The 23,353-nt window shown below is 33.8% G+C and overlaps 3 protein-coding genes across 3 annotated transcripts; 1 reads left to right on the plus strand and 2 right to left on the minus strand.

The window, feature by feature from the left end:
• Positions 1-619: 619 nt before the first annotated feature.
• LOC106626537 (myrosinase 1) lies at positions 620-8,367 on the minus strand. Its single transcript, XM_036364427.2, has 6 exons — positions 7,894-8,367; positions 4,002-4,200; positions 1,824-2,708; positions 1,454-1,601; positions 1,233-1,323; positions 620-1,083 (listed from the first exon to the last, which is right to left on the minus strand). The coding sequence occupies exons 1-6, from the start codon at positions 7,959-7,961 to the stop codon at positions 795-797; spliced, it is 1,680 nt and encodes a 559-aa protein (XP_036220320.2). The 5' UTR covers positions 7,962-8,367; the 3' UTR covers positions 620-794.
• Positions 8,368-12,000: 3,633 nt separating this feature from the next.
• Positions 12,001-14,526, plus strand: Dbp73D (putative ATP-dependent RNA helicase Dbp73D). Its single transcript, XM_014241393.3, has 5 exons — positions 12,001-12,164; positions 12,220-13,614; positions 13,694-13,816; positions 13,876-14,056; positions 14,147-14,526. Exons 1-5 carry the CDS (start codon positions 12,016-12,018, stop codon positions 14,507-14,509), a joined length of 2,211 nt encoding a protein of 736 aa, XP_014096868.3. The 5' UTR covers positions 12,001-12,015; the 3' UTR covers positions 14,510-14,526.
• A 227-nt stretch (positions 14,527-14,753) lies between these two features.
• On the minus strand, positions 14,754-23,193 carry Arts (Artemis). Its single transcript, XM_036364280.2, has 8 exons — positions 22,705-23,193; positions 20,710-20,882; positions 19,916-20,634; positions 19,393-19,802; positions 18,828-18,937; positions 17,616-18,756; positions 17,333-17,553; positions 14,754-17,272 (listed from the first exon to the last, which is right to left on the minus strand). Exons 1-8 carry the CDS (start codon positions 22,765-22,767, stop codon positions 16,846-16,848), a joined length of 3,264 nt encoding a protein of 1,087 aa, XP_036220173.2. The 5' UTR covers positions 22,768-23,193; the 3' UTR covers positions 14,754-16,845.
• Positions 23,194-23,353: the final 160 nt, after the last annotated feature.

Here is a 23,353-nt window from a genome sequence, read left to right on the forward strand (position 1 = left end):
TGAATTTTGCAAAGTTCAGTGGGATTGAAATAATGGGTGTATTTTTAATACAATTATATACAAAAACATTGAGGGGCACCTAGTGTGACAGCCTTATAAAAACTTCGATTTTTGAGAATTTAAAATAAAACACAAAACAATTACTTCTTCCCTTCCTCCTTCAATAATCATTTATGCAATTGTGTTGTTAACTGTTGAATAAATTAGTTATTTTTGTTTCATGCAATATTTACTCATAGACATTAAAAACTATCCTAAGCGTTATCTGCTTACTTACATACTCATACATATTCATAATCATGTAACTGCAATACTTTGTCGTCCCAGAAATATCTTCTACGTAAATTTCAATATTTTGAAAACTGATGTTTAATTTCGGAGTTCCTTTCTCCCGTTTCTCGACAACAACAAAATTGAGTAAATATCTAAAACAAATACACACCAAGATCCTGAATGATGCTCTCAAGCCCTTCTAGTAAAAAGACGATTCTATTGTATAATAATGAGATTTCTTCTTTCTGCCTTTCATATCCTGTTAAACTTGTGTTTGAAAAAAAATGGCTTCACACACACTTTTTCTTGTCCAATAGAGTTATATTGTAGTAAAAAACGTCTCCTATTAATTGATCAACTAATTATCTTTAATTTAAAAACCAGAAATATTCTTTAATAGTATAAAATATTAAATAAATAATATAATACTTTGGTCATAAACTTACGAGATAATTAAATACTATATACATCCGTATTTACAAAACACACCTTAAGACAACATTAACTACGAGGACGAAAACTTATATTCGTAATAAGTAATTTACAATTAAAAAGAGTAACGTTATGCTATGCCAACTTCGACCGATTAATGTGTTGTATATAGTACTCGCACTCGATTTAGAATCGCTAACGCCCTCAACTTCGGGTAGCTGTGCCATCGCATTAATTTGGGATTCATCCAATGTTGGCCGATAGCTCCAATCGATCGTGTTGGTCTTGCAAATTTGCGCATATACTTTGGCTGCGATCTTCGGCGTACGTGTACGGTTCGGATGATTGAAGTCGACGTGGTAGAGACCGAATTTTTCACTAAAATGAGTGTGTAAGAAGAAAGCGGCAATGTAAAAATTTGGTAAAAAAGAAACTTCTTGGCAGTTTTTACCTAGATTTATATTTTAATTTCAATATAGTTTTCGAAAGCATTCGTAAAATCATGAAAGGTAGTATAGAATACTTACGTATAGCCAACTTTCCACTCATAGCTATCCATCAAGCTCCAATAAGTGTATCCCTGTACATTTGCACCGTCTTCAATGGCATCCAAAATGGCTGTAATAATTAATAAATATCCATTATACGATTATAATACAACAAAACTATAAATAGGAAAATAAGATAAATTTTTAAAAACACAATCAATTAATATATCATCGCATACATATAGATATTTCAGACTTACCTGATAGATAAGAGTTCAAATAATCAACGCGGGAATAATCTTCAAGACCTCCTCGGTCGCTTACGCCATTTTCAGTCACAATTATAGGAGGATTATCATATTCTCGCATGATCCACATGATTAAATTGTACATGCCTTTAGGAACGACCTAAAATTTGTTAATTAAAAATGTTTTCATTACTAAACTTTGTATATATTTTTGGAAAACTGAGAATTGTATATTGATTACACAAAGATTTAAGCTTGCTTCATACTCATTAAATTGCTTTTTATATCTAAAAAACATCCTGATTTGCAAAGACTATTGTTAATTACGTTAAGTTTTTTAAACTATATAATAATAATAGAGTAAAATTTAAGTTTCACTTACCTTCAACCACAACGAACCTGAACCAGTCCAGTTCGGATCTTGATCTTCGACAACGCCCATATCGTGATTGAATGATGGTGTGGGAAAATTAACAGTATTGTTATGATCGTTTTTCGTCACTAGTTTAGATGTGTACGAATTTATACCAAAGAAATCCGCAGTTCCGCGTATACGAATCACTTCTTCATCTGTGAATTCCGGCAAACGTGAACGAGTGAAACCCTGCTCTTTGCTCAAATTGCGTATGCGGTCGAACATGATTTGCGGATAGTTGCCACGTTTCGAAAATATCGGATGTGCAAACCATCCCAAATAAAATTGCATAGCACGTTCGGATGCTTCACGATCATCCTCCGAATCAGTTTTTGGTTCCATCCACGATGTGTCCATAGTAATACCGATTTTACCCTTCTGTGGTTCCTGATAATTCTCACGGTACATATGCACTACTTCGGCATGTGTCTTCAGTAAATTGTGTCCACAGAGATAATTCGGAATTCCAGGATAATTATACGAGGGCGCCATATAATCAGCACCATAACCGAATTCACATATATGCCAAGGTTCATTGATCGTTGTCCAAATCTTAACACGATCGCCATACATCTCGAACAGTAGACGCGCATAATCTTTGAATACAGGTATAATTTCCGGATTGGTCCAACCACCCAATTCTTGTAAACGTTGTGGTAGATCCCAGTGATAGATTGTGACCATTGGTGTGATATTATAGTGCAGAAGCTCGTTAATCAGATCACTGTAGTAGCGAATACCTTCACTGTTTACCTCATTCATATAACCCCCAGGCATGATGCGGGTCCACGATATCGAAAATCGATACACATGTACGTTTAAGTCACGCACCATTTGTACATCGCGAGGCCACTGTGCGGAGGAAAATAGATATTTATAATGGAAATAGCATACTCGAGTTAAAAATACTCATAATTTTAGATTGTAATAAATGGTATAAACAATATTCAGATAAAAAATTTCAATTGTAGTGTCATAGGGAAACATTCATTTTATTTCCGATGAAAAGATAACAACGAAGACCTTGTTTCAACACTGTCTATTGTTTTATCAATAGTTCATTAATTTGCGACATTTTCAGGTGTATTCATTGTTTACACTAGAATTGGATCTTTTATTATTTTCTGAATTCATTTCTAAGTTGTAGTTTATTGCAGGCAAAAAGTTTGAAGAGGTTTTTTTAGTTATGGAATCTTATAGAGATCATTGATCTAAAATCTGTCATGATTACTCTTTGACAGTCCGCAACTGACAGCATGATTAGAAATCCGCTACAAGAAACCTACGACTACTTAAGTCATGTCAATTCGTAACGCCTATCCACATATTAATTTAACTAATCCGCATTAATCGATCTTGTCAACATGTGCTTATAAAAATTACCATTGCAGTTAAACTGGACTTACAAATTGCCACCTGTTTGGACTATTTGAATATATTTTCATGAACGAGTATTTCGTTTAATAAATGCACATTAGTTACCGCATACCAGTTAATTTATCCATTTGGTGAATGTAAATCTCTATTTATATATTATACTAAAGTGAACTAACTGGTTTTTTAACAAATTGCAACTGTTCTTTATTTTTGGAGGTCGGCGTCCGATAATGCCAAAATATTTAAATAAATTAAAAATTAATAAGGAAATTATTTGATAAATTTTTTTTGTGGATTACCACTATATACTATAATTTTCCTTGAGTTTTGGTATTTGAAAATATTTATAAACTCTGCTGATTTATGTTCTAATATTTGCAAAGTATTCGTTGCGTTTGCAATTGTTTTCTTGTGTTTTGACTAATTGTGTTGTGTTGTGACTAATATAGATTCAGAAATCGGTCACCCTGTTTACACAAAAACTGTCAGCTTGATTAGAATACGGACAAGTGTATATGTAAATAAACTTACAGAAATTGGAAAATATATATAAATGTAATTGGGTCACCACACTCCAGACAGGTTCGTTAATTGCTCAATTAATTTCATCGTAATTTCTAAATAATCACCTGTAGGGTGCGATTTGCATACAAGTTTTCAGTTCAAATTATAACTCGTAAACATCTATAGATTCCGAGGAAAATCAATATTAATTTATCTATATTCAGCTTATACATAAGTATGCCTAATTGAATTTGTATTTTTTACCTGATGATAACTATCAGAAGAAAAATCACCATTTGACTGATCAGCAATTTTTTCCGGGTAAGTGTGTGTTAGATGATCCCATATTGACTCTCCTTTACCAGATGCATTCCAACCACCCTCAATTTGATACGAGGACGTACCGATGCCCCAAATGAAGTCGTGAGGAAATTTTCGTCCTTTTGATTCCAAAGGTGGGCGTCTGTAAATGAACAAGTTAAAATTAAAGTACATTGAAAATAACGAAAAAAGCAACTAAGAAAGGGCTAAGATCGATAAATTTTCAAAGATCAAAGCCGTTGGCTAAATGTTTCATATAAATTCTATAGTCGCTATTCGACCATATCGCAAAACACGATAGCCATAATTTTTACTATCGAAAACATGTCCACTTAGTCTCAGTAAAACATTATCGACATAGATTGTATAATAGACTGTTTAAAGTCATATGGTAAGTCAGATTCATTGTATCAGAGGTTTATTAATTCGTGGATCGATTTCACCCATTTTCGCTCTTCTCTAAATTTTTAAGATATCTTACTTATTGCCGATATAAACGTTCTAAGTTAAAAAGCGCACAACGGTACATTATTATTACGAAAATATACTCCTCGAATTTCATAAAGATATCTTACAGATTGATCGATATTTTAAGTAAGAAACAACCATAAGCACTGAGGTCTGATTTCGACCATCTTTGATGTGAGATGGTATAGCTTAAAGGCACTATTTGCAATTACAAAGTTTTACTCCGATGTAAATGCTTAATTTATATTATATATTGTACAGTGAAAGAATCATATGAAATTTCAAAATGTGTTGTTGAATGAGGTAACATACCTAAATATATAATATAAAGCATTATTTTTGAGATATAACTTTGTATCGGAGAACTTTCTAATTAACATTTATCAATTATTTGTGCAAATGAAGAAAAGGCAAAACTTGAATATAATACACTTTGATTAAAGTAGTAGAATGCAACAAAAACAAAGAACACGAACAAACAAATAATAACGCTGACGGCAACAGAAAAACCGCCGCTTTCATTTGAATCACAATGCTCAAATGAGAATTTCCCAGAACAGTGATTGAATAAACTTATTAAAATACGTTAATGAATCAATTAGAACTATAAATGCATGACATAAATAACTCCAAATCTTTTTGCTGGCAAGTTAATTTAATATAAATAATAATGTCTAATTTATTATTGTTTGCATTTTGTAACAGAATTTCAAGTACCTTGCCCTCTCTCTACAGATTAGTTGAAAATATATACGAGTATAATTAAAAAAATCCCCTACTAAATATGCGAAGTCAATGCAACAGGTGCTACCATTAACCCACTAAAGTGAACACGAATTCGCGAATATTTTGACCTTTTCGGAAACACAGAAATCCACCTGTGATAGTAAGATTGTACGCTGGAAAAGTGAGTAACTTGTGTTTCTTTTTCTCCTTTTTGTTTATTTTTCTTTTAATTATTCAGTTAGCTCCGAAAATGTAACGTGCGCACAGAGTAATAACCTGAATGCTTGACATTGCCGTGTACATTTTAATTGCCAAAACACACATATGCATTTGTGCACATGCTTATGTGAGTATATCAGAGGCGGCAAAGCCGTAAAAATTACTTATATTCGATTACATCGATTATTTGCGTATTTCTTTGGATAAATCAACGCAATTTGCCTTGATTTCTTTGTTTACATTTTTAAGGCAAATGCAACAAGTTCTAACACTCATACATATGGGCATGCTAAACATACGTGTACATATGTATGTATGTGTTACTGCGCACAGGGTTTAATTGATTTTATTTGATAGGTTGCTACGCCAAGTGTCGGAATTAGCCAGTCTAATTGTAATTAATCAATTCGCTTAATTATATTTTCGACAACGTACATATGTACATACATACTGACAATATAATACATATGTTATGTGAATGTACACATACTTATACAAGCGCTTGGTTCAAGAGACAATCATGGTTTTTGATTTAATAAAGCTATTGTTTAGTTTTCTATCAAGTGTTGGATTTCAATTGAATATAATTTTTAATTAAAATTTTTAATAAACATAATTACAAAAAACTTAATTCTTCTTAATCGAAAAAATATGTTTATTTTAATTGCCCGAATATTACAATGTTAACATACATACAAGTGTGTGTATGATATACATATACATATGTACGAGTTTGTATGTGCATATGTTAAACACGGAAAACAAATTATTAAGCTCTAAATCAGAAATGCATGTGGACATAATTACTCATTAACTTAAATTGAACCAAAGCAATTTATTTCTTTAAACCATTCACTGCCATAGATATTGAGATATAAATTGAAATGAAACCGACGACCTTGAAATCCATTAGATAATCACTCTTATTAGTGCGAATAAGCAATGGAGCTGTAAACCACACTGCGACCGACGAAAACTACACGGAATTAATCGTGTGTCTCGCTGGATGACATGACAGACCTTGACAATGCCAGGGAAATCAAGCGTGCGTGCCTTGAAAGCACTTAAAGCAACAGCTGTTTGCTCTTGCAGAGAAAGAATGTCGCATAAATCATGCCATAGACATAAAACGCGAAAATTACGATTACAAAAGTACCTAAACTATTATATATTTAGCGAAATAACAATCAAAATTACAATTCGTTCCTAAAATCCAAAATAAATCTGCGAAGGCGATTGGTCGAAGATATAATATTGTTTTTTTTTTTGTCGATATTTGAAATGCTTTAAATATTATAATTGATGAACTTATAAATCCAAGTATCTCTCAAAAAAATCGTATCTCTGCAAAGTCGCAATAAATGCAATTTTAGTTATCAAATACGCAAATATGTAAACATCTTCAGTAGTTAAGTACATATTGATACTATTGCCGTTTGCTATCATACCTTTGAAATCTAATTGCTGCATGAACCAAATAAAGCGTAATAAAAGCGGAAATGTTTATTTAAAGATATTCTCAAAGTTATACGAGACTCAAAGTGATAAGATTTATTTGTCTTTAACCAACTTTAGCATAATAAAATTAATGCAATCTTATCAAACTTCTAATAAAAGCATTTGAGAACTACACACATATCCATTTAATTTTTGTTGTTGTATTGTTGTGCATAATTTTGCTACATTCTATTAAGTGCAGACACATGATTTAATAAATAATAAATGCACTTTGGAGTTGCTTCACAGGAAATCTCAACAACACAACCACGGAAAATGCATTCTGCTAAGAACAATGGATTGCTTCGATTTGATTTTGTAATTAAGTAAATACGACGAGTAGGTAATTACTAATAATTTTGGAAATACATTTAATTGCTCAATTAAATACCCAAAATATGGAAGTCTTATATTCGTCTTTTTTTTAAGAATATTATTAACATGAACTTGAATATTGAAAAATATGAAATCATACACAAGTTTTGCCTTAGATGTATTTCTCAATGCATCCACAAATTTCAGTGTTTCGTAATTATCAAAAATAGAAATGTATGTATATGCAAAATATTATGCTATTCCAAAATAGTAACATATTATTGATTTTATATTAAACAAAATTCGAGTAAAAGCTCCGAAAATTTGTTTCAGATGTGTTTCATATTTCCAATTTTTATAGCTCATGTCGTGTACTCCATTTGCATTTTTTCAATATTTTCACAACGCAATGCAAATAATTATAATTCCCAAATACACACAATTCACTTGACTTAATATTTGCATATTCTACCGCTGGTAAAATTCCAAAGCTGATTTTTGAAATGTTGCTCACCTTAATTAGTACAAAATGTATGTTTGTAGTTCAAATACTTCTTTTTTTCTAGAAATAACTTATTTTTGTAAATCCCATTCAGTCAAGGATACTTACGTTGGCACACAGACGCTCAGCGTGAAGATGCACAAAAAAGTTAACAAATGCAGATACCTTTTCTCCATATTGCTATCAAGTACACTGTGACAATTCACTTAATTATCTTTATTGTTATTACGCTATATTTAGCTTTTCTCACGAACCGTTATTTACTTTATAAATACGGTATGGAATTATTATTATTTGGCTTGACAAACGTCTTAACGTCTCATAAAATATTCTATCTTATTGTGCTCCGCCAAATGTTACTTTTAGATAATTATTTACACTGCTTGGCGATATTAAAACACCATATTTTGTTTGTTAAAAAACACGAACTTTTTGGCCGTAAAGTCTTTTTGTCGTACAATAAGCTTTAAGGCAATTTCGACACTTTCAAACCGTATATACGAATTTAACCTAGTCGATTTACGAATTAATAATTTTGACGTTTCTTCAAGCCAGACTGTAGCCCGCCAAATGACAATAACGCGTTAGGACCTCTCATTTTAAACTAACTGCCAGCAGCGACAATAACGATCGCAGCAGAGTTGACGGCGGCAGCCGAGTCAATTGAGCACAACGCCAGCAACAATCACAGTAGCCGTCGCCGCCGCTGCCGCAGTCACCGCTTCGCAACGATAAAAAAAAACCTGTCGAACAGCGATCGTGTTAAATGCTCGTAAGCAACTGCGTTTGCTAGTGAACACATTCAGAAACGTCAAATACGTAACGCAACAGCAAATCTTAGAAAGGTGTTTGAAACAGCTTGTATTGAAAACTTGTGCACAGTTAAGTGTGTCTGTATGTTACGGCTACTAATATTAGCGGTCAGTGTCGATCGCCCCATTCGGGATATGTACTCAATAACCTGAGCAATTATACTCCAATTCCATACCACATTTAAGGAGAATGCGTTAAGCAAAACTTCATCTTAATTCAGCAACAATTATTGTATGTCCTAAACCTTCAAAATGTAGCTATGTCAATGAAATAAGGAGAAATTCGAAATACATAAGAAAAGTTTCGCGAAGTTTCCGGACTAATACATACCCATGTACATATATATTAGTTACCATAAGAATGTCATATACAAAAATTTTAAAATAAACTAGCATCTGTGCTTTAACCGACTCAAAACATCTCATTCCTTTTTCTAATACAAGCCGATTATTATAATGTAGTTAAATTAAAATAAATATTTAATTGAGTTTCCCCCACTTTTAGACTATTAAATATTGACACTTTTCGAGTTAACAAGCCATATTAAGGTTTATCGTCCGATTCAACATCGGTAGTTGAAAGTTGTACTTAACGCTCACATGACTACCGGTAACGACCATTTTGTTATGCAACATACTTATTTGCCCACACTCGGAAAGACTTCGGTTATTGTTTATGAAAAAGTGTGACAGGAGCTGCCGTTAACTTGGCTGGTAAACGTCTCAACCAAGTTCCTGTCCTTGTCAGTTACCTAACGAATTACTCAGCGTATACATATTAGCAATTTACTTTCCTTTTACTAAACTATAATACATATGCATATGTATGTGTGTATTTTAAGTAGACCCCATAGATCGTAGAGAATTTACATGGTCACCTTTTTATTATTCCATTAACAATAACATATTAAATTGTTATGTGCTTTTAATGCATACGATTTAACATATTTTTATTACATTGCATTTATTTGATTCGGTGCCACTTTTGCTACCGTAAACAAGTGACTTCTAGACTGGAATATGATGGGCTAAATGGCAGGTGGGCTGAACAGCATGAGGGGAAGAACGGCTCACGTGTTGCGTCGGCTAATTTTGCGGCAGGCAGTGAGCAAAACACGCCCTCTTCTGCACACACACACACTCATACATCTGCATTTGCTTTGATTGCGCATAAATTAAGAATGGATAACGTCATAAGGCATTTTGGGCTTTTGAAACCTTTCCCGACTGGTTTTCGGCTAATAAATTAGCATCAAAATGATTTGTCACAATGCATAAAAATAATGCGAGGGAAGAGAGTTAGAGGCACCCAAACAATATACATACATAGGTATATAGGTTATATATTCACAAGTAAGTAAGTACTTATTAACGCCGAGAATTTGTATTTATTTTCGTTGTTTTAGGAAGAGCAATGCATGAATTGGATGGATCTATACAATTTACGGAAATAATTCAAACGCGTCTGTCGCACTAATTGCTGCAATAGGTTTGCCAGTTAATTTTACAATGGTCAAGTAAACCGATGTGAATAAACTTAGATTTAAACTTGGAATTGGTTTCAATGTTCGCCTTGGGGGTCAAAGCAAAGACGTTGTAAGGTTAGGGTATGTTTCAGCCTGTTTGGCTAACAGTTAGAATGTATTAGCAATCCGACCGTACATTTATATATATACATACATATATGTACATACCTACAAAACGATGTAAAGTACTCATTGTTATTAATAAGGTTTTGCGGTAAACATGCAATACATATGTATATGTATGTTATACACACATATATACATATATGTACATACCTACACAGTTACGTTTGCAACGATGTAAAGTTCTCATCGTTATTAATAAGGTTTTGCGGTAAACCTGCAAACGTCGGGAATCTCTGACTCTAATTTTGAATAAAAAATAAAATAAAACTTTGGAAAGTTCAGTTTATTACCTCAGTACATGTTTAACTGCTATTTAAGTATTTCTGGTATTTTTTTATAACCTCAAATAGATAAAACTTCAAAAAGCAGCTCCTTTTTTTTTAGTCTTCTTTTTGTGAATTTTTTTGACATTTACATAATTTAATGTACTTTAAAATCGGTGATTCCTTTTGAAAAAATTTGGATTTCTTTGCTCGCGTAGCCAATTTCCAGGAGGACCACCGAAAAGAAGTATTTGGCGGTAAGCAAGATTTTTCTGCTTAAAATTATATCAAATGCAAAAACCAAAAAAAAAATGTATTATTACAATATATGAATACAGGTTATGATCGTGGCTTTCCAAAGAAAAGTTCGTTTTTTGTGAAAAAGCTTACATTTCAGAGTGGCTTAAAAATAGAAATTATTATCAAAATCGACCGACTCTGAAAACAACGTGTCAAGAAAAATTCGTTTAAGGTATTTGGGATCAGATTGCACTTAATCGAAAAATTCTTACAAATATGCTCATGTATCCCAAATTCTCTCAACTTCAAATTTTCGGAGAATATTATCAATTATTAAACACATATTCGGTATGCAGTGAAACCTCACACAACAGGACACTGACGGTTCCACAATTTTTGTCCGCTTATTGGAGGTGAATTTTTTGAAATTCACAAATGGATTAACTCCAAAATAAATTTCACTTAAATTCTTAACTAGCTAACAATCGATCAGCTGATCGAAAACTGATATATAAAATTATTTACACTTGGAAAAAAACCAGAAAGCAAAGTCAAATAGGTAAGCACCAAGTTTTATAGGAAGCATAACTGATTAGTTATTAGAAGGGGTCAAAAGAAATGCCTGACCCTAAATTGTTGAGCTTAAGCCTAAAGAAATTCATGGTTTTACAATTAATAATAGCAATAATTCAATACTAGACAGTAGTTGATCTGCTGAACATCTAATAAAGAGGCCGTTGGAAGAATTTTAGGAATTAATCATAAAATATATAGTCGATTGTCGGCAAATTACGCATACATATACATATGTACATACATACGCCCATATTTGAAACTGCTCACACGTTTTCACAGTTTAATTTTAATTTGCGTAACTCCGTAAATTTAATGAGGTGATATTTCTTTACAATGTTTTAAATGCCGAACCTGTAAGTACTCTTATTAGTCATGATAAAATTTAAAAATTCAAGCGAAAATATTATATATTGATACATGTTATTTAAAGAATTCTGCGAAACAATGAAATGATATAATTTCTTTATCAGTGCTTTTTTCCTTCATCGTTAAAAAAAACTATTTTTTAAGCCAAATATATATATGAACCTTTTTACATTTGCAACTCAAACAAAAAATGTAAATAATAACTGAAATTACGAATAGAATCAAAAAAAATAATGCTACATTCTCTGTTTAAACCTACCGAACGGAAAGGCTTCAATTTCATGCAACCGAAAGAAATTGTCAGATTCCTTTCTTTTTGTTATGTGGCAACTACGAAATGCGTTTATTTTTGTGAATCTCTTTTATGCTTATTCCACACGTGTTCTGAATGGGAAGGTTTACAACAAAATATTAAAATACAACACACTTCACAATTTGTTAAACAAAATGGAATTATTTACAATAAATCGGTTAGTACAGCATTGATAGCTACATTAAAATTTAACTAAAGATATTTGTTTGCAGGTACACGACTGCGAAACCAGAGGAAGCAGGAAAAAACGAGGAGGCTATTCTGCAGCAAATTCTTTTAAAGGTGGAAAATCGTAAAAGAAAAAAGAGCACTGTTGAATTACTTGATCTTCAAGCTGCACAAGAAAAAAATAAAACTTTGGAAAATGATATTATTGGTAAAGACGAAGCTCAATCAGAAATTAAAGATATCAGAACAGTGGAAGAAAGCGATGCTGATAAAGATGTTGATCCAATTGCCGACGATGCCCGTAATTTTGAAGCAATTAATTTTCAAATACTTGGCGAAGATGTGGACAAAAACAAGCCCAAGAGAGTCAGTATGGTATTGCCTTCTTGGCTGGCGCATCCCACTATTATTTCAACAGCAGTTGCACCAAAAAGTGAGACAGCGTCGGACGAAGCTGCTATTAATAAGCTTACATTTTTGGCACCACATATACGTCACACGCTCAAAGAAATGCAATTCACGCGGCTATTTCCAGTGCAAATAGCAGTGATACCTTGGTTGCTTGAAGCACAAGCGAAACCACCACCATTCCGACCACGTGATATATGCGTTTCGGCGCCTACGGGTAGTGGTAAAACACTCGCGTTTGCCATACCAGTTATACAATTAATTGCGAATCGTGTAGAGCGCAAGATACGTGCATTGGTTGTGCTTCCAGTTGCTGAGTTGGCATTGCAAGTTTTTAAAATTTTCAAAAAGTTGTGTGAAAAGACAGATCTAACCGTTTGTCTTTTATCCAAAAAGTTTCCATTCGCTCAGGAGCAAGAAAAACTAGTAGAGTTCTACAAGGGACAATATTACTCCAAAGTCGATATTGTAGTGACAACACCTGGTCGATTGGTCGATCATTTGCATGCGACCAAAGGATTTTGTTTAAAAGCTTTGCGTTTTCTTGTTATTGACGAAGCCGATCGTATAATGGACGCAGTATTTCAAAATTGGCTTTATCATTTGGATGAACATGTGCGCACTACTTCTGACCAACTACTTTCAGGACGCGCTGCGCCTCTATGTGTTCGCGAATTGGAGTCCTCTTATGGTACACAGCCGCATAAATTACTCTTTTCGGCAACGCTTTCACAAGACCCGGAAAAACTGCAGAATTTACGACTATTTCAGCCTAAACTATTTACATCCGTACTTGCTGATTTATCGGAGATGCAAGAAAAGTTCGCCGACGTAACTAACAGTGAGGAGCAAAAGAGTGAACAATTGAGACGCGGAGAATTTATCGGCAAATACACAACGCCAGCTGAGTTGTCCGAGTGTTATTGCATCACAGAAAATCGCATTAAACCACTATCGCTTTTCGCTTTGATTAACGAAAATGAATGGACCAAATTTCTATGCTTCACAAATAGTAACGAATCGTCGAGCCGGTAAATATTTTAAATCAGCTTTTGCAATCAATACATGAATTTACCCACAGGTTAATACACAGAACTTTGATTTTCTTAGGTTATCATTCGTTTTGAAATCTTTGTTCAAAGGAGGGTTAGTTATACGTGAGCTCAGTGCATCCATTACCCCAAAAGAGCGGGCAAATGTATTAAGTCAATTTGCGCGTGGACGCATCCATGGGTAAATATTATTAAAATCGCTTGATTCAACAGAAGTGCAGAAATATATATATTTTATAGACTGGTATGTTCGGATGCTTTAGCGCGTGGTATAGACATACCCGATGTGGACGTCGTCATCTCTTACGATCTGCCTAGACACGTAAAAACCTACATACATCGCATTGGACGCACAGCGCGTGCAGGTAGTCCAGGCACAGCAATTACTATGCTAACGCAAAAGGAACTGCAGCAATTCAATGTAATAGAACGATTTATTATTAAATAGGACTTATTTCCTATAATGCAGAGTGTTAATATTTTTTATCTAAACATTTTCTTTACATTACAGCATATTCTCGGAGAAGTGGGTAAAAATCTAACCAAGGAAATTTTTGTAAAGACCAACTATGAAACGGAATACGCCAAACAATACACATTGGCGCTTCAAGATTTGCGCAAAAAACTGGAACAAGACAAACGCTTACAATTAATGAGAAAGGAACGCGTCAAGGATAACGCCAAATTGGCGGCTAAAGACCCATCAAAGATGTCCGTTATGGAGAAATTACAACTGCAGGCTTCGACACAAGTGGGTGTTATGGAACAAGACAAGGAAGAAAATCAAATTCAAGAAAATAATGTCAAAAATAAGTTGGTTAAGCGTAAGAAATTTAATGCGAGCGCAGGCAAAACTAAAGAAATACAAAAATAATGTGATCATCATATGAATGTGTCTTAGTTTTATTATTCATGCCACAGTACATAACAGAAGTACCGTTGTATTTTAATTTGCCAAAATACTTTCCATAAGGAGATAGTCAATATTTTAGATGTGTTTTTAACTACTTGTATAAAGAAATAAAAAATGTTACCGTAGCTGCACACAAGCTGTAGATATAATATTTCCACTCGCAGCTGACAGACGTTATCAAAATGATATAATTTAATAAAACTAATTATTGTAAATTTCTATTCAAGCATTTTATTCCAGTTTTACATTTTATTTAAAAAAATTTACCACACTGCAAATTTCTATAAGACATTGGTTTGTTTTTCTAATTTTAATTGATTTCGTTGCAATTTCTTCCAAAAGCGATGCATCTAATATTTCATTTTCATAAATGTATGTAATGAATTTCTAGTACTTATCTAATTTTCTCTGCGAATACAATTTAACAACTAAAGACTTAAGAAAACAAAATATGAAATTTCGTATTGAAGTTACAAATAATTTTATTGTAGTTAAAAAAAAATAAACCAATTGCATTTTCGTTTTATTAAAAATGAATTGAGTATACAATTTCTATATTTTTTTTATTGATAATTATTAATTCAATTGCTGTGTAATACAATACATACTAAAAGTAATAATGAATATTAAAATAAAATTTAAGTTTTGCGCGCTGGCAATGCTTTACTTTCAAAGAAACTTATAGGAGATTTACGCTAAAACACAGCAAAGTTTTAGACAAACACTAAAACCAATATTCAATTGACTGTGTAGCAGACCTGCAGTGCCCACTGTGTGGGTAATGTGAGGGGTGGGGCAAGTGTTGTTGGTCAAACCAACGAAAACTAAACATAAATAAATATGGGAGCACATTGGGAGATCAGGAAGCCAAACACTGCAGTTGTGAGTGACGTTTGTGGGTTTAAAATTGAATGATAAAAATGTAAGGTGAAGTATATGCCAGCTATTAAAAACAAAAAATATTTAATTTCTTGTTTTGATGTGTTCTCAAGTTTCTTTTAGAAACGGGAAACGTTTTCGTATGCTTTCTTTTGTTTTGTAACCACTTGACACAGAGTTTATATCACAGCCTTTTTATATTCACTTGGAGATTAAAAGATCACCTTCATATGAGGTGGAGAAAATTTAGCGTATGCACACATAAAAACGCCGATTTTGTGTTGAAACATTTTAGCGCGTCTGAAATTGTACGCCGCGAAAATACAATTTTTAATGCAATTGCTTTTATTTGATTTGAGGAATTGTGGAGATGAAATTTGTATGTGGGAAGCTTCTCCATGTGTATATCTTAAATATACAAATCTACATTTAAATCTAAGGCATTTTAATTTTTAAGTTTTTATTTTCTTTCTATAAAGACCAGTTCGAAGTATCTTTAAACAAAATAAAAGTGTAATTTATGTATTATTTTTTGTGTCTTAGTTGCCTTATACGGACGTTTAACGATCGAGTATACAAGTATATGCATTAATTGCATTGATTGCATTTAAACTTTTTTTTATTATTATTACATTTTGTTTTTCAATGTTCATTAAACTATAAATAATAAATTACTGCTTTTGACGCACAGTAGGATACTAAGAACTTCATCAAAAAATATTTCTAAGTTGAATTCGCTTTCTTCAAAGTAATTATAAAATATATGGAATTAATATATTTAAACTGTGCTAATTTTTTAAAACGTGCAAAAAATTAATATTTAATTACAAAAATACTTAATTTTGAACAGGGACTGATACGTATTTATTGAAATTCGTTCTCGTTTATATATATATTTACCAAAAAGAAATATTTAACTGATCTTCATTGAAACGAAAAATTCACAAATATATTTATGTGAAAAAAAAATAAATAAATAAAATTAATTAAAGTAATATTACTTTTACACAATCACTTTTTGTTTAAATTTAATGTTGAATATTCGTTTTTCATTTCAGTCCCTGGTTACAAATTTGCTTTAGCTGCGATTGATCAGCAAGTAGCATTGTTTCATTGTTTTGAAAAAGCGCACAGTCTTAGTCTTTTTTATCCTTTGAATCACCCCAATAAGGAAAATAGCACGAACAAATTAGTATTGAATGAGAGAGATTTCAAGTTTAGCATATTTTTCGTTTGATTTACGAGGGGTGCCTGTATGCCTATTTGAAAACTACTCTTACTATGTTAATTGCAATGGAGTATATGATCATTTACCGTACAATATAAATTCAAATAATTGCAAAATTAGCTGAAATATATGAAATTTATGTCCACTTGCTATTCATTATTCATATCGACATGTTTCTTCCAATTGCCATTTACAGCGTTTGTAAGAAAGCAATAATTTCCGGATTCGAATTGGCCACAGCACTGAATTTGTCTGGATAATTTTCACGAATTTCTTGCAGTAGGCCCAAGGCGGTGTCGTATGTTTCCTTTTCTGTGTATTCTTTTTTGTAAAGCACGTGTATGGCAATGGCTATAACCTGCTCCAATGAAGTGGCGATCGCATCTCGTGCTTGCAGATATAACTGCTTCAAGCACTTGAAGATTGAGGCGTTTTCATCAAAATCTTCCCGTAGTGGCAAATGTTGCATGAATACTGGCAACACCTGTGACAGCGGCACCAAAGAACTGTTGCTAATGATAAGGCGCGCAATAGCACCACAAATATTGTCTAATGCGCTGGGCTTGGTTTCCTTGGAAACAGCCTGGGAGAGGGCATTTAGAATGTGTGGATAAGCTCTGCAAATGACAATGTTCGTTTAGAAAAAAGACTAAACGTAAAATTAAGAAAACACTTACTCATATGATTTATCTCCAGAGTATAGCACCAATTCACCCAGACCGTATACGGCGTTTTGGCGCGCTTGATCGAATTCGTCAGAGAGCCCGGCAATCATTACTGGACAGAATGTGTTGAAGAACGCACCGGTATGATTTCCCAGTGGCGCAAAACATTCAGCTAAAGCGCCATACGCGAAAGCGCGCTGCGATTCAAGGTCCTCATTTTTCTTTGCCTTTTGCTGTAAATGGGTTTTATAAGTAAAGCATACATACATGCAAACTGTCATATTTTTTTACATACCAATTTTTGTAAAACAATTGGATAGGTGCGCTCAAAGTATGGTCTAAACTGATCCGCTCCCATGGCTGCGCCTAACAATGGCAGCATATTGCCAGCACCCTCTACGATAGCCTCATCGTATTCGCTCTCCTCAGCATCTTCGTCATCATCTCCAGTAGATTCGTCAAATTGGCAAGCGACCTTGCCCTGGAGCACGTCCGTTATACAAGAGAAGACAACATCACGAAGTTCAATCGTTGGCAAAGATATTTGCTTCAACTCTTTCAAAAGATCACCCAAACCTTCAAGTGCAGACAATACAACAGAAACTTCTTCGTCATCATGCACAATTTGACCCAATTTGGGTATCAAGATTGTAATAGCATTGGAAACGCCTTGCAAATCTTGCTGTTTGTATAGAGCTACAATGAACGAACTCAATGCGTCAATTGACACTTTACGTATATCTTCCTGTGGATGATCGATCATCTTGTAAACATTTTGATAAGATTTCTCCAAGTAAGGGATAAAAGCGGCGCCGGTATGCTCGGCAAATTCCTTCAATGCTAAAATGGCCTCCTCTTTTTCATCTAAATATGAATTTTCAACACTGTATCCCGCAATGTTGTCTAAATCATCATCCTCCCCCTCCGAGTTTTCAATATCGATGTCATCTTCGTTCTCATCGGCCTCCTCTGCTGGCGCTGGTACTCCATCATCGTCTTTAAATTCTGGAACTACCTCCTCTGTAGAGAGGATAGATTCAAACATGCGTTCAATCACCTTCGGGAAAACGGAGGCCATCTCCTCATTTACCACCTCAGCCAATGAGGCAATCAAATTGTAAAGAGCACGACGTACATCGGGATCCTCAGCCTTCTCGAGTAAATTTAAAGCGAACGTCATAGTATCAGTGGCCAACGGCATGAAGTTTTGCTTGCCGATCGTGCGTGCCAAGGCAGCCAGAGTGTCGATGGCCTGTGGACGCAGACTGATTATATCCTCGTTTTCGGTTGGAGCCAAATATGATTGCAAAATGGTAATTAAGCGTGGGAAATAGGGTAGCATATTCTCATTTGTGGCATTCGCGGCAGCGGAAATTGCACTTAAAGCCAATTCACGCACACGAACCGAATTGTTGGGATTCAGAGCTTCGAATAAACTGCAATAAGGAAATATGCATATTAATTTAGACAGCTCTAACATATTCATTAGCTCTATATGATTATTTACATTTCAATAAGCACCGGCAGATGTGGCACCAATTCGTCTTCCAAATTCTCGCAAAACGTTTCTAGCGCATAGAACATACGATCAATGTGTTTGGGTTCAGTGCCGCCGCTCTGAGGAAAAGAACGAATATACGATATTTCATTAGTCAATGCATTATAGTTCAGATTTTTTTCATAATTGCTAGCTAAAGTGCGAAATAAATATCAAAACGAAAAACTATATGTTTGCTACAGTGCATGAAAAAAGTTGACTAGCATAATTAGCACAAAATTTCACTACATAATTAGTTAAAACCGATTTTCGCTTAATTTGCAGCTGATTCATATAAAGTATTGTATCAGTTTTAGGCGGCCATGGCTCGGTGACTACATCGTTCGGCCAGGATGCCTTTGGGTAAGCGTTAGTGGAAAGGAAAAAAACACAAAGAGAGCCAAAAAAATGTACAAAGTTACCAAAGAAGCAGCATTAACGCAATTTGATTTTTCAATGTGTACATATGCAATTGAATAAATAACTGCAGTTCGGTAAGAAGGGTAAATACACACTTTTCAATTTGTTAACTTACTCGCAATTCATTGCAGAGCTGATGCAAAAATTCAAAGAGTATTGGTAGAATTTGTGGTGCGAATTTGGTGATGTCTGGTTGTAAATGTTCGGAGAATTGTCCCAGCGCAAAGAAGGCGGCATTGCGTACAAGTGGTATTGGGTCGGTGATGCCTACTTTAACAATATTCAGCATGGTTTCCAGATATTTGTTGCAAATAGCCTCCGAACATCCTTCGGCTATAACGGCCATGCTTAAGTAGGCAGCACGACGTGGCAGTGGGTCCTGACCCTGCAAGGCGGGCTCCAAAAGTTGCAATAGTGGCGGAATCAATTTCTCTGGTGGCACGCTCAATGCAAGCAGATCCATTGTTTGAGTAGCCGTTGTCATCGGGTTCGAGTTGTCTTCACCCAAAAAGTATTCTTCATCATCTAAAATATAATACAATAAATTTTTATAGTTACGTATATAATATAATATATAACACAAATTGCAACAACAACAAATGTTAAAATATAAACTATAGAAAACTGTGAGCACTAACCATCTTCGTCTTCGGGTTCAGTTGCCATCAAATTGAAAACTACTCGAATTATGGGCTCGATCAACTTTTGTTTGATAATCAATTTTTTCTTAAGGCGCACCAACCAGCCAACATAAGCAACGGCTTTAATGCGCACAGCGCTATCAAGTTGGGCATTACTTGCTGCCTCCAAGCAGAACTCCAACAACATTTTGATGTGATTGTTCAGCAATTTAGCATTCAAATCTGCCATACTCTCGAGAATATCAAAAGCGTGAACAAATTGATCGACCTCAGGCTGCACAGCAAACGCTTGAAGCGATTTAACAATCAATGGTATGGATTTCTGCAACGTTTGTTCGGCTGTGTTGTGACCCAATGTGAACGGCACCAAATAAGTCATACCAGTTAGAATGTTGAAAATAACAGGTGTAGCCATGTTGCCAGTTGCTTCGGTGGCCACCAATGCAGCAGTGAACATTTCACAAACCGATTCCATATGCTGCAAAAATTGATCCGGGGCCGCATCAGCCAAAATAGCAAATGTAGACGAACCTAGCTCGCTTTGCTTAGGATCGGCCGAAGAGCAGTAGCTGTAGATGAATTTTAGCACTTCGTTCATCCATGAGTCAGACTTTTTGGCTTCGTGACGCACCAAGACACCAACAAATTGAGCAATAGCCTTACGTACAGACTTTTGCTGCTCCTGCATGAGGGCATTAAGCATACCCTGCTTAATACTACACAAAAATAAATATTAGTTTGCATTTAATTTTTGAATCCTCTCTTAAATAATATATTTATCTGGTACTTACATTTGCTGTTGCTCAACCGGTACTTTGTTCCATTGACGCAGTTTTGCTAAGTGCTTCTTAAGTAGTACAGCAGAATATTGACGCACCTGTGGCTCCGGTGCCGAGACGGCAATTTCACAAAGAGCTGGTACAGTCTCAGGATGCTTGTAAGCCTCCTGTAAATCAGCGGTGGCCTGTAAACAAAGGAATATTACATAAAATAATGTAAAGTAGTGTGTAATTTACATATATGTATATGAGAACCGATTTATATTTTCACCTAAACGGCATGTAACAGAAAAAACGTTTAACTTTGAAAAATAAAACCCAAAATTGTATTCGGCTCTATACTTTTGTACATGACCTTATACTATATTACATACATGCATAATAGTTCGCAAATATATATTTTATTTTATTCTTTTATACATGTATTTTTAAATAAATATAGATAGAATATATTCTCAAAGAAGAGCGTACATATTACTTTAAAATATAGGTCGAAAACATTTTAAATTTATCTGTAAGAGTTAAATGATATACATACATCATACAAATGGTATGAAAGGATACACAAAACTTGAAATCAATTTACAATAAAAGGCAAATTTCTGCGAGTTAAGTCAAATAATACTTCAGAAATACATTTAAATGTGTCATGAAATTAAAATAATTACCATACATGTATACTTGGATGTATGTACTCAGCTAGCGTAAATAAAAGAAACGTGGCAAAGCTATTAAAATTCCAATATGTATGACTTGCCTAAGTAAAAGAAGATAAACCAAAAATTACCACGACGCACAAGCATGTGTTCTCGAGTATTAAAATTAATTAAGGAGGCATGTATGATAATTACACATCCCAAAGATGATAGGAAAAGCATAGAAGAAACAATTAAAAAAAGTGTGCATTTGTTTGTTCAGACATATATGGATGGTACATACAGGTATATACATACTTACATACATATGTATGGATGTGTATGTTTGTATCTATCAAATTAGTATGTGATGTGAGATGCGTTGTTATTTGGCCCCACCCCACATCCAACAACAATATTAGAGAATATAAATTCTGCATGCTTTTGGCTAGAGACGCAACAGTTCCATTCATTTCTTTACTTTTAAATGAACACATTTTCAAATGTACGCGTACATAAGTATATACACATATAATTAAATATATATGTGTATGCTGGTGCTTTTGCTTAATTGAACTGATATTCGGTAGTTTGAAGGTATTATATATTGGACTTGGCAACCGAATGCAATATATAAACATGTATTAAAAGCAAATGCGTGAAGTCAAAAAATTCAACCGTTTTCTTTGTGTGGAGATAGCCGGCCGGCGTGGAAGAAACCGGTCATATCACACACTGCACAACAATGGGGTGGGTGGTAACACACGTTTGCTTTGAAATATACACACGTATGTGCATTTTTTTTTATTAGAGAACTAGCGGACACGTGTTTTACTGCAATTTAAGAGATATCTATAAATATGATATAAAAAGATTATATTCTTATTAATTATATGTTACATGCAACTCATATTTTTTCAAGTTAAAAGAAATTGTGTGAAATTTTCATATTTTTGATACGAGTATTATGGAAATATAGCATTTCACTTTTGTTTCATTAAAACATAGTATACGTTGCAAAAATTAAAAATATGTACGTACATGCATACATACTATGTATTGAAAATTGAATTAAAAGCAGCAAAGATGAAATTTTAAAAGAGAACAAATTTCAAATATGACATAGCCTACTACAGTACGATGAACAACGAAGCAAAGCATGCGAGCTGATGATGGCGCGCATCCACGTGTTTTTGTCGTTAGAATGACTTTCCTTACTTTGCAAAAAAAAAAGGAAATATTTATCGAATTCTTCTTTTACTTTTGTAATTTTACTTAATATACAATTTCATTCACTATTAAAATATTTTTACACTTTTTGTAATTAACCCAGATAAAATAATTTTAATTAAAATCTGTATTACATACATACCTTTTTGATTACATCGTTATCCGAAGAAAGTAAATTTGTAATAATTTGAGTCATTTGCTGCATTTTGGATTTTAAAAATTGCTTTCAGTTCCCAAAGACACTTATTCCAGTAGTTTATCGCTCTTTTCGCTAAATTTACACCCTTACAAATTTGCCAATTATTTGCTTATCTTCCTTTGCGCCAATTTTTTTATGTTCTTTCGCTTTTCACACGCACATATAACCGAACTCACACGTGAATACAAAGAAATGTATCGCAATTTCTGCTTTTTGCATATAATAATTTGCAAAAAGTTAAGTGAACTGCACCAATATTCTCCGTATTACCTCACCAGGCAGATGATTTTCAAAGAATGATTGAATAAAAATAGCTAATAAGAAAATTAACTGAAAGCTTTTTCTTGTATATTGCGCAAAAAATAATTCGAATTGTGATCCGAATGTGTGACTGATTTCGCCTTGCTTTCGTTGTTTGCTGGTTTGCTTTTGATGATTCGTGGTGGAGAAGAAATTTCTGAAAAGCACTGAAATGAATTGTTGGCGATGGGAGTTGTCAAGCAAATGCAACTCTTTGTTGAACATAAAGTTAAATTTTTAACGACTTGCTATTCATTTTCCCTGCTCTGTGCCCAATTTTCTTTTATTATTT

Source organism: Bactrocera oleae, chromosome 6, assembly GCF_042242935.1.
Source record: "Bactrocera oleae isolate idBacOlea1 chromosome 6, idBacOlea1, whole genome shotgun sequence".
NCBI classification, from domain to species: Eukaryota; Metazoa; Arthropoda; class Insecta; order Diptera; family Tephritidae; genus Bactrocera; species Bactrocera oleae.

Coding starts and splice junctions, on each gene's coding strand:
- Dbp73D (XM_014241393.3), top strand. CDS start 12,016: ATGTGGCAACTACGAAATGCGTTTATTTTTGTGAATCTCTTTTATGCT. Junction 13,615..13,693: donor AGTAACGAATCGTCGAGCCG/GTAAATATTTTA, acceptor TGATTTTCTTAG/GTTATCATTCGTTTTGAAAT. Junction 14,057..14,146: donor AGGAACTGCAGCAATTCAAT/GTAATAGAACGA, acceptor TTTACATTACAG/CATATTCTCGGAGAAGTGGG.
- LOC106626537 (XM_036364427.2), bottom strand. CDS start 7,961: ATGGAGAAAAGGTATCTGCATTTGTTAACTTTTTTGTGCATCTTCACG. Junction 4,201..7,893: donor CTGAGCGTCTGTGTGCCAAC/GTAAGTATCCTT, acceptor GTTCATTTACAG/ACGCCCACCTTTGGAATCAA. Junction 1,602..1,823: donor CAGGTTCGTTGTGGTTGAAG/GTAAGTGAAACT, acceptor AACAAATTTTAG/GTCGTTCCTAAAGGCATGTA.
- Arts (XM_036364280.2), bottom strand. CDS start 22,767: ATGCAGCAAATGACTCAAATTATTACAAATTTACTTTCTTCGGATAAC. Junction 20,883..22,704: donor ATAACGATGTAATCAAAAAG/GTATGTATGTAA, acceptor CTTTGTTTACAG/GCCACCGCTGATTTACAGGA. Junction 19,803..19,915: donor TGAACCCGAAGACGAAGATG/GTTAGTGCTCAC, acceptor ATTATATTTTAG/ATGATGAAGAATACTTTTTG.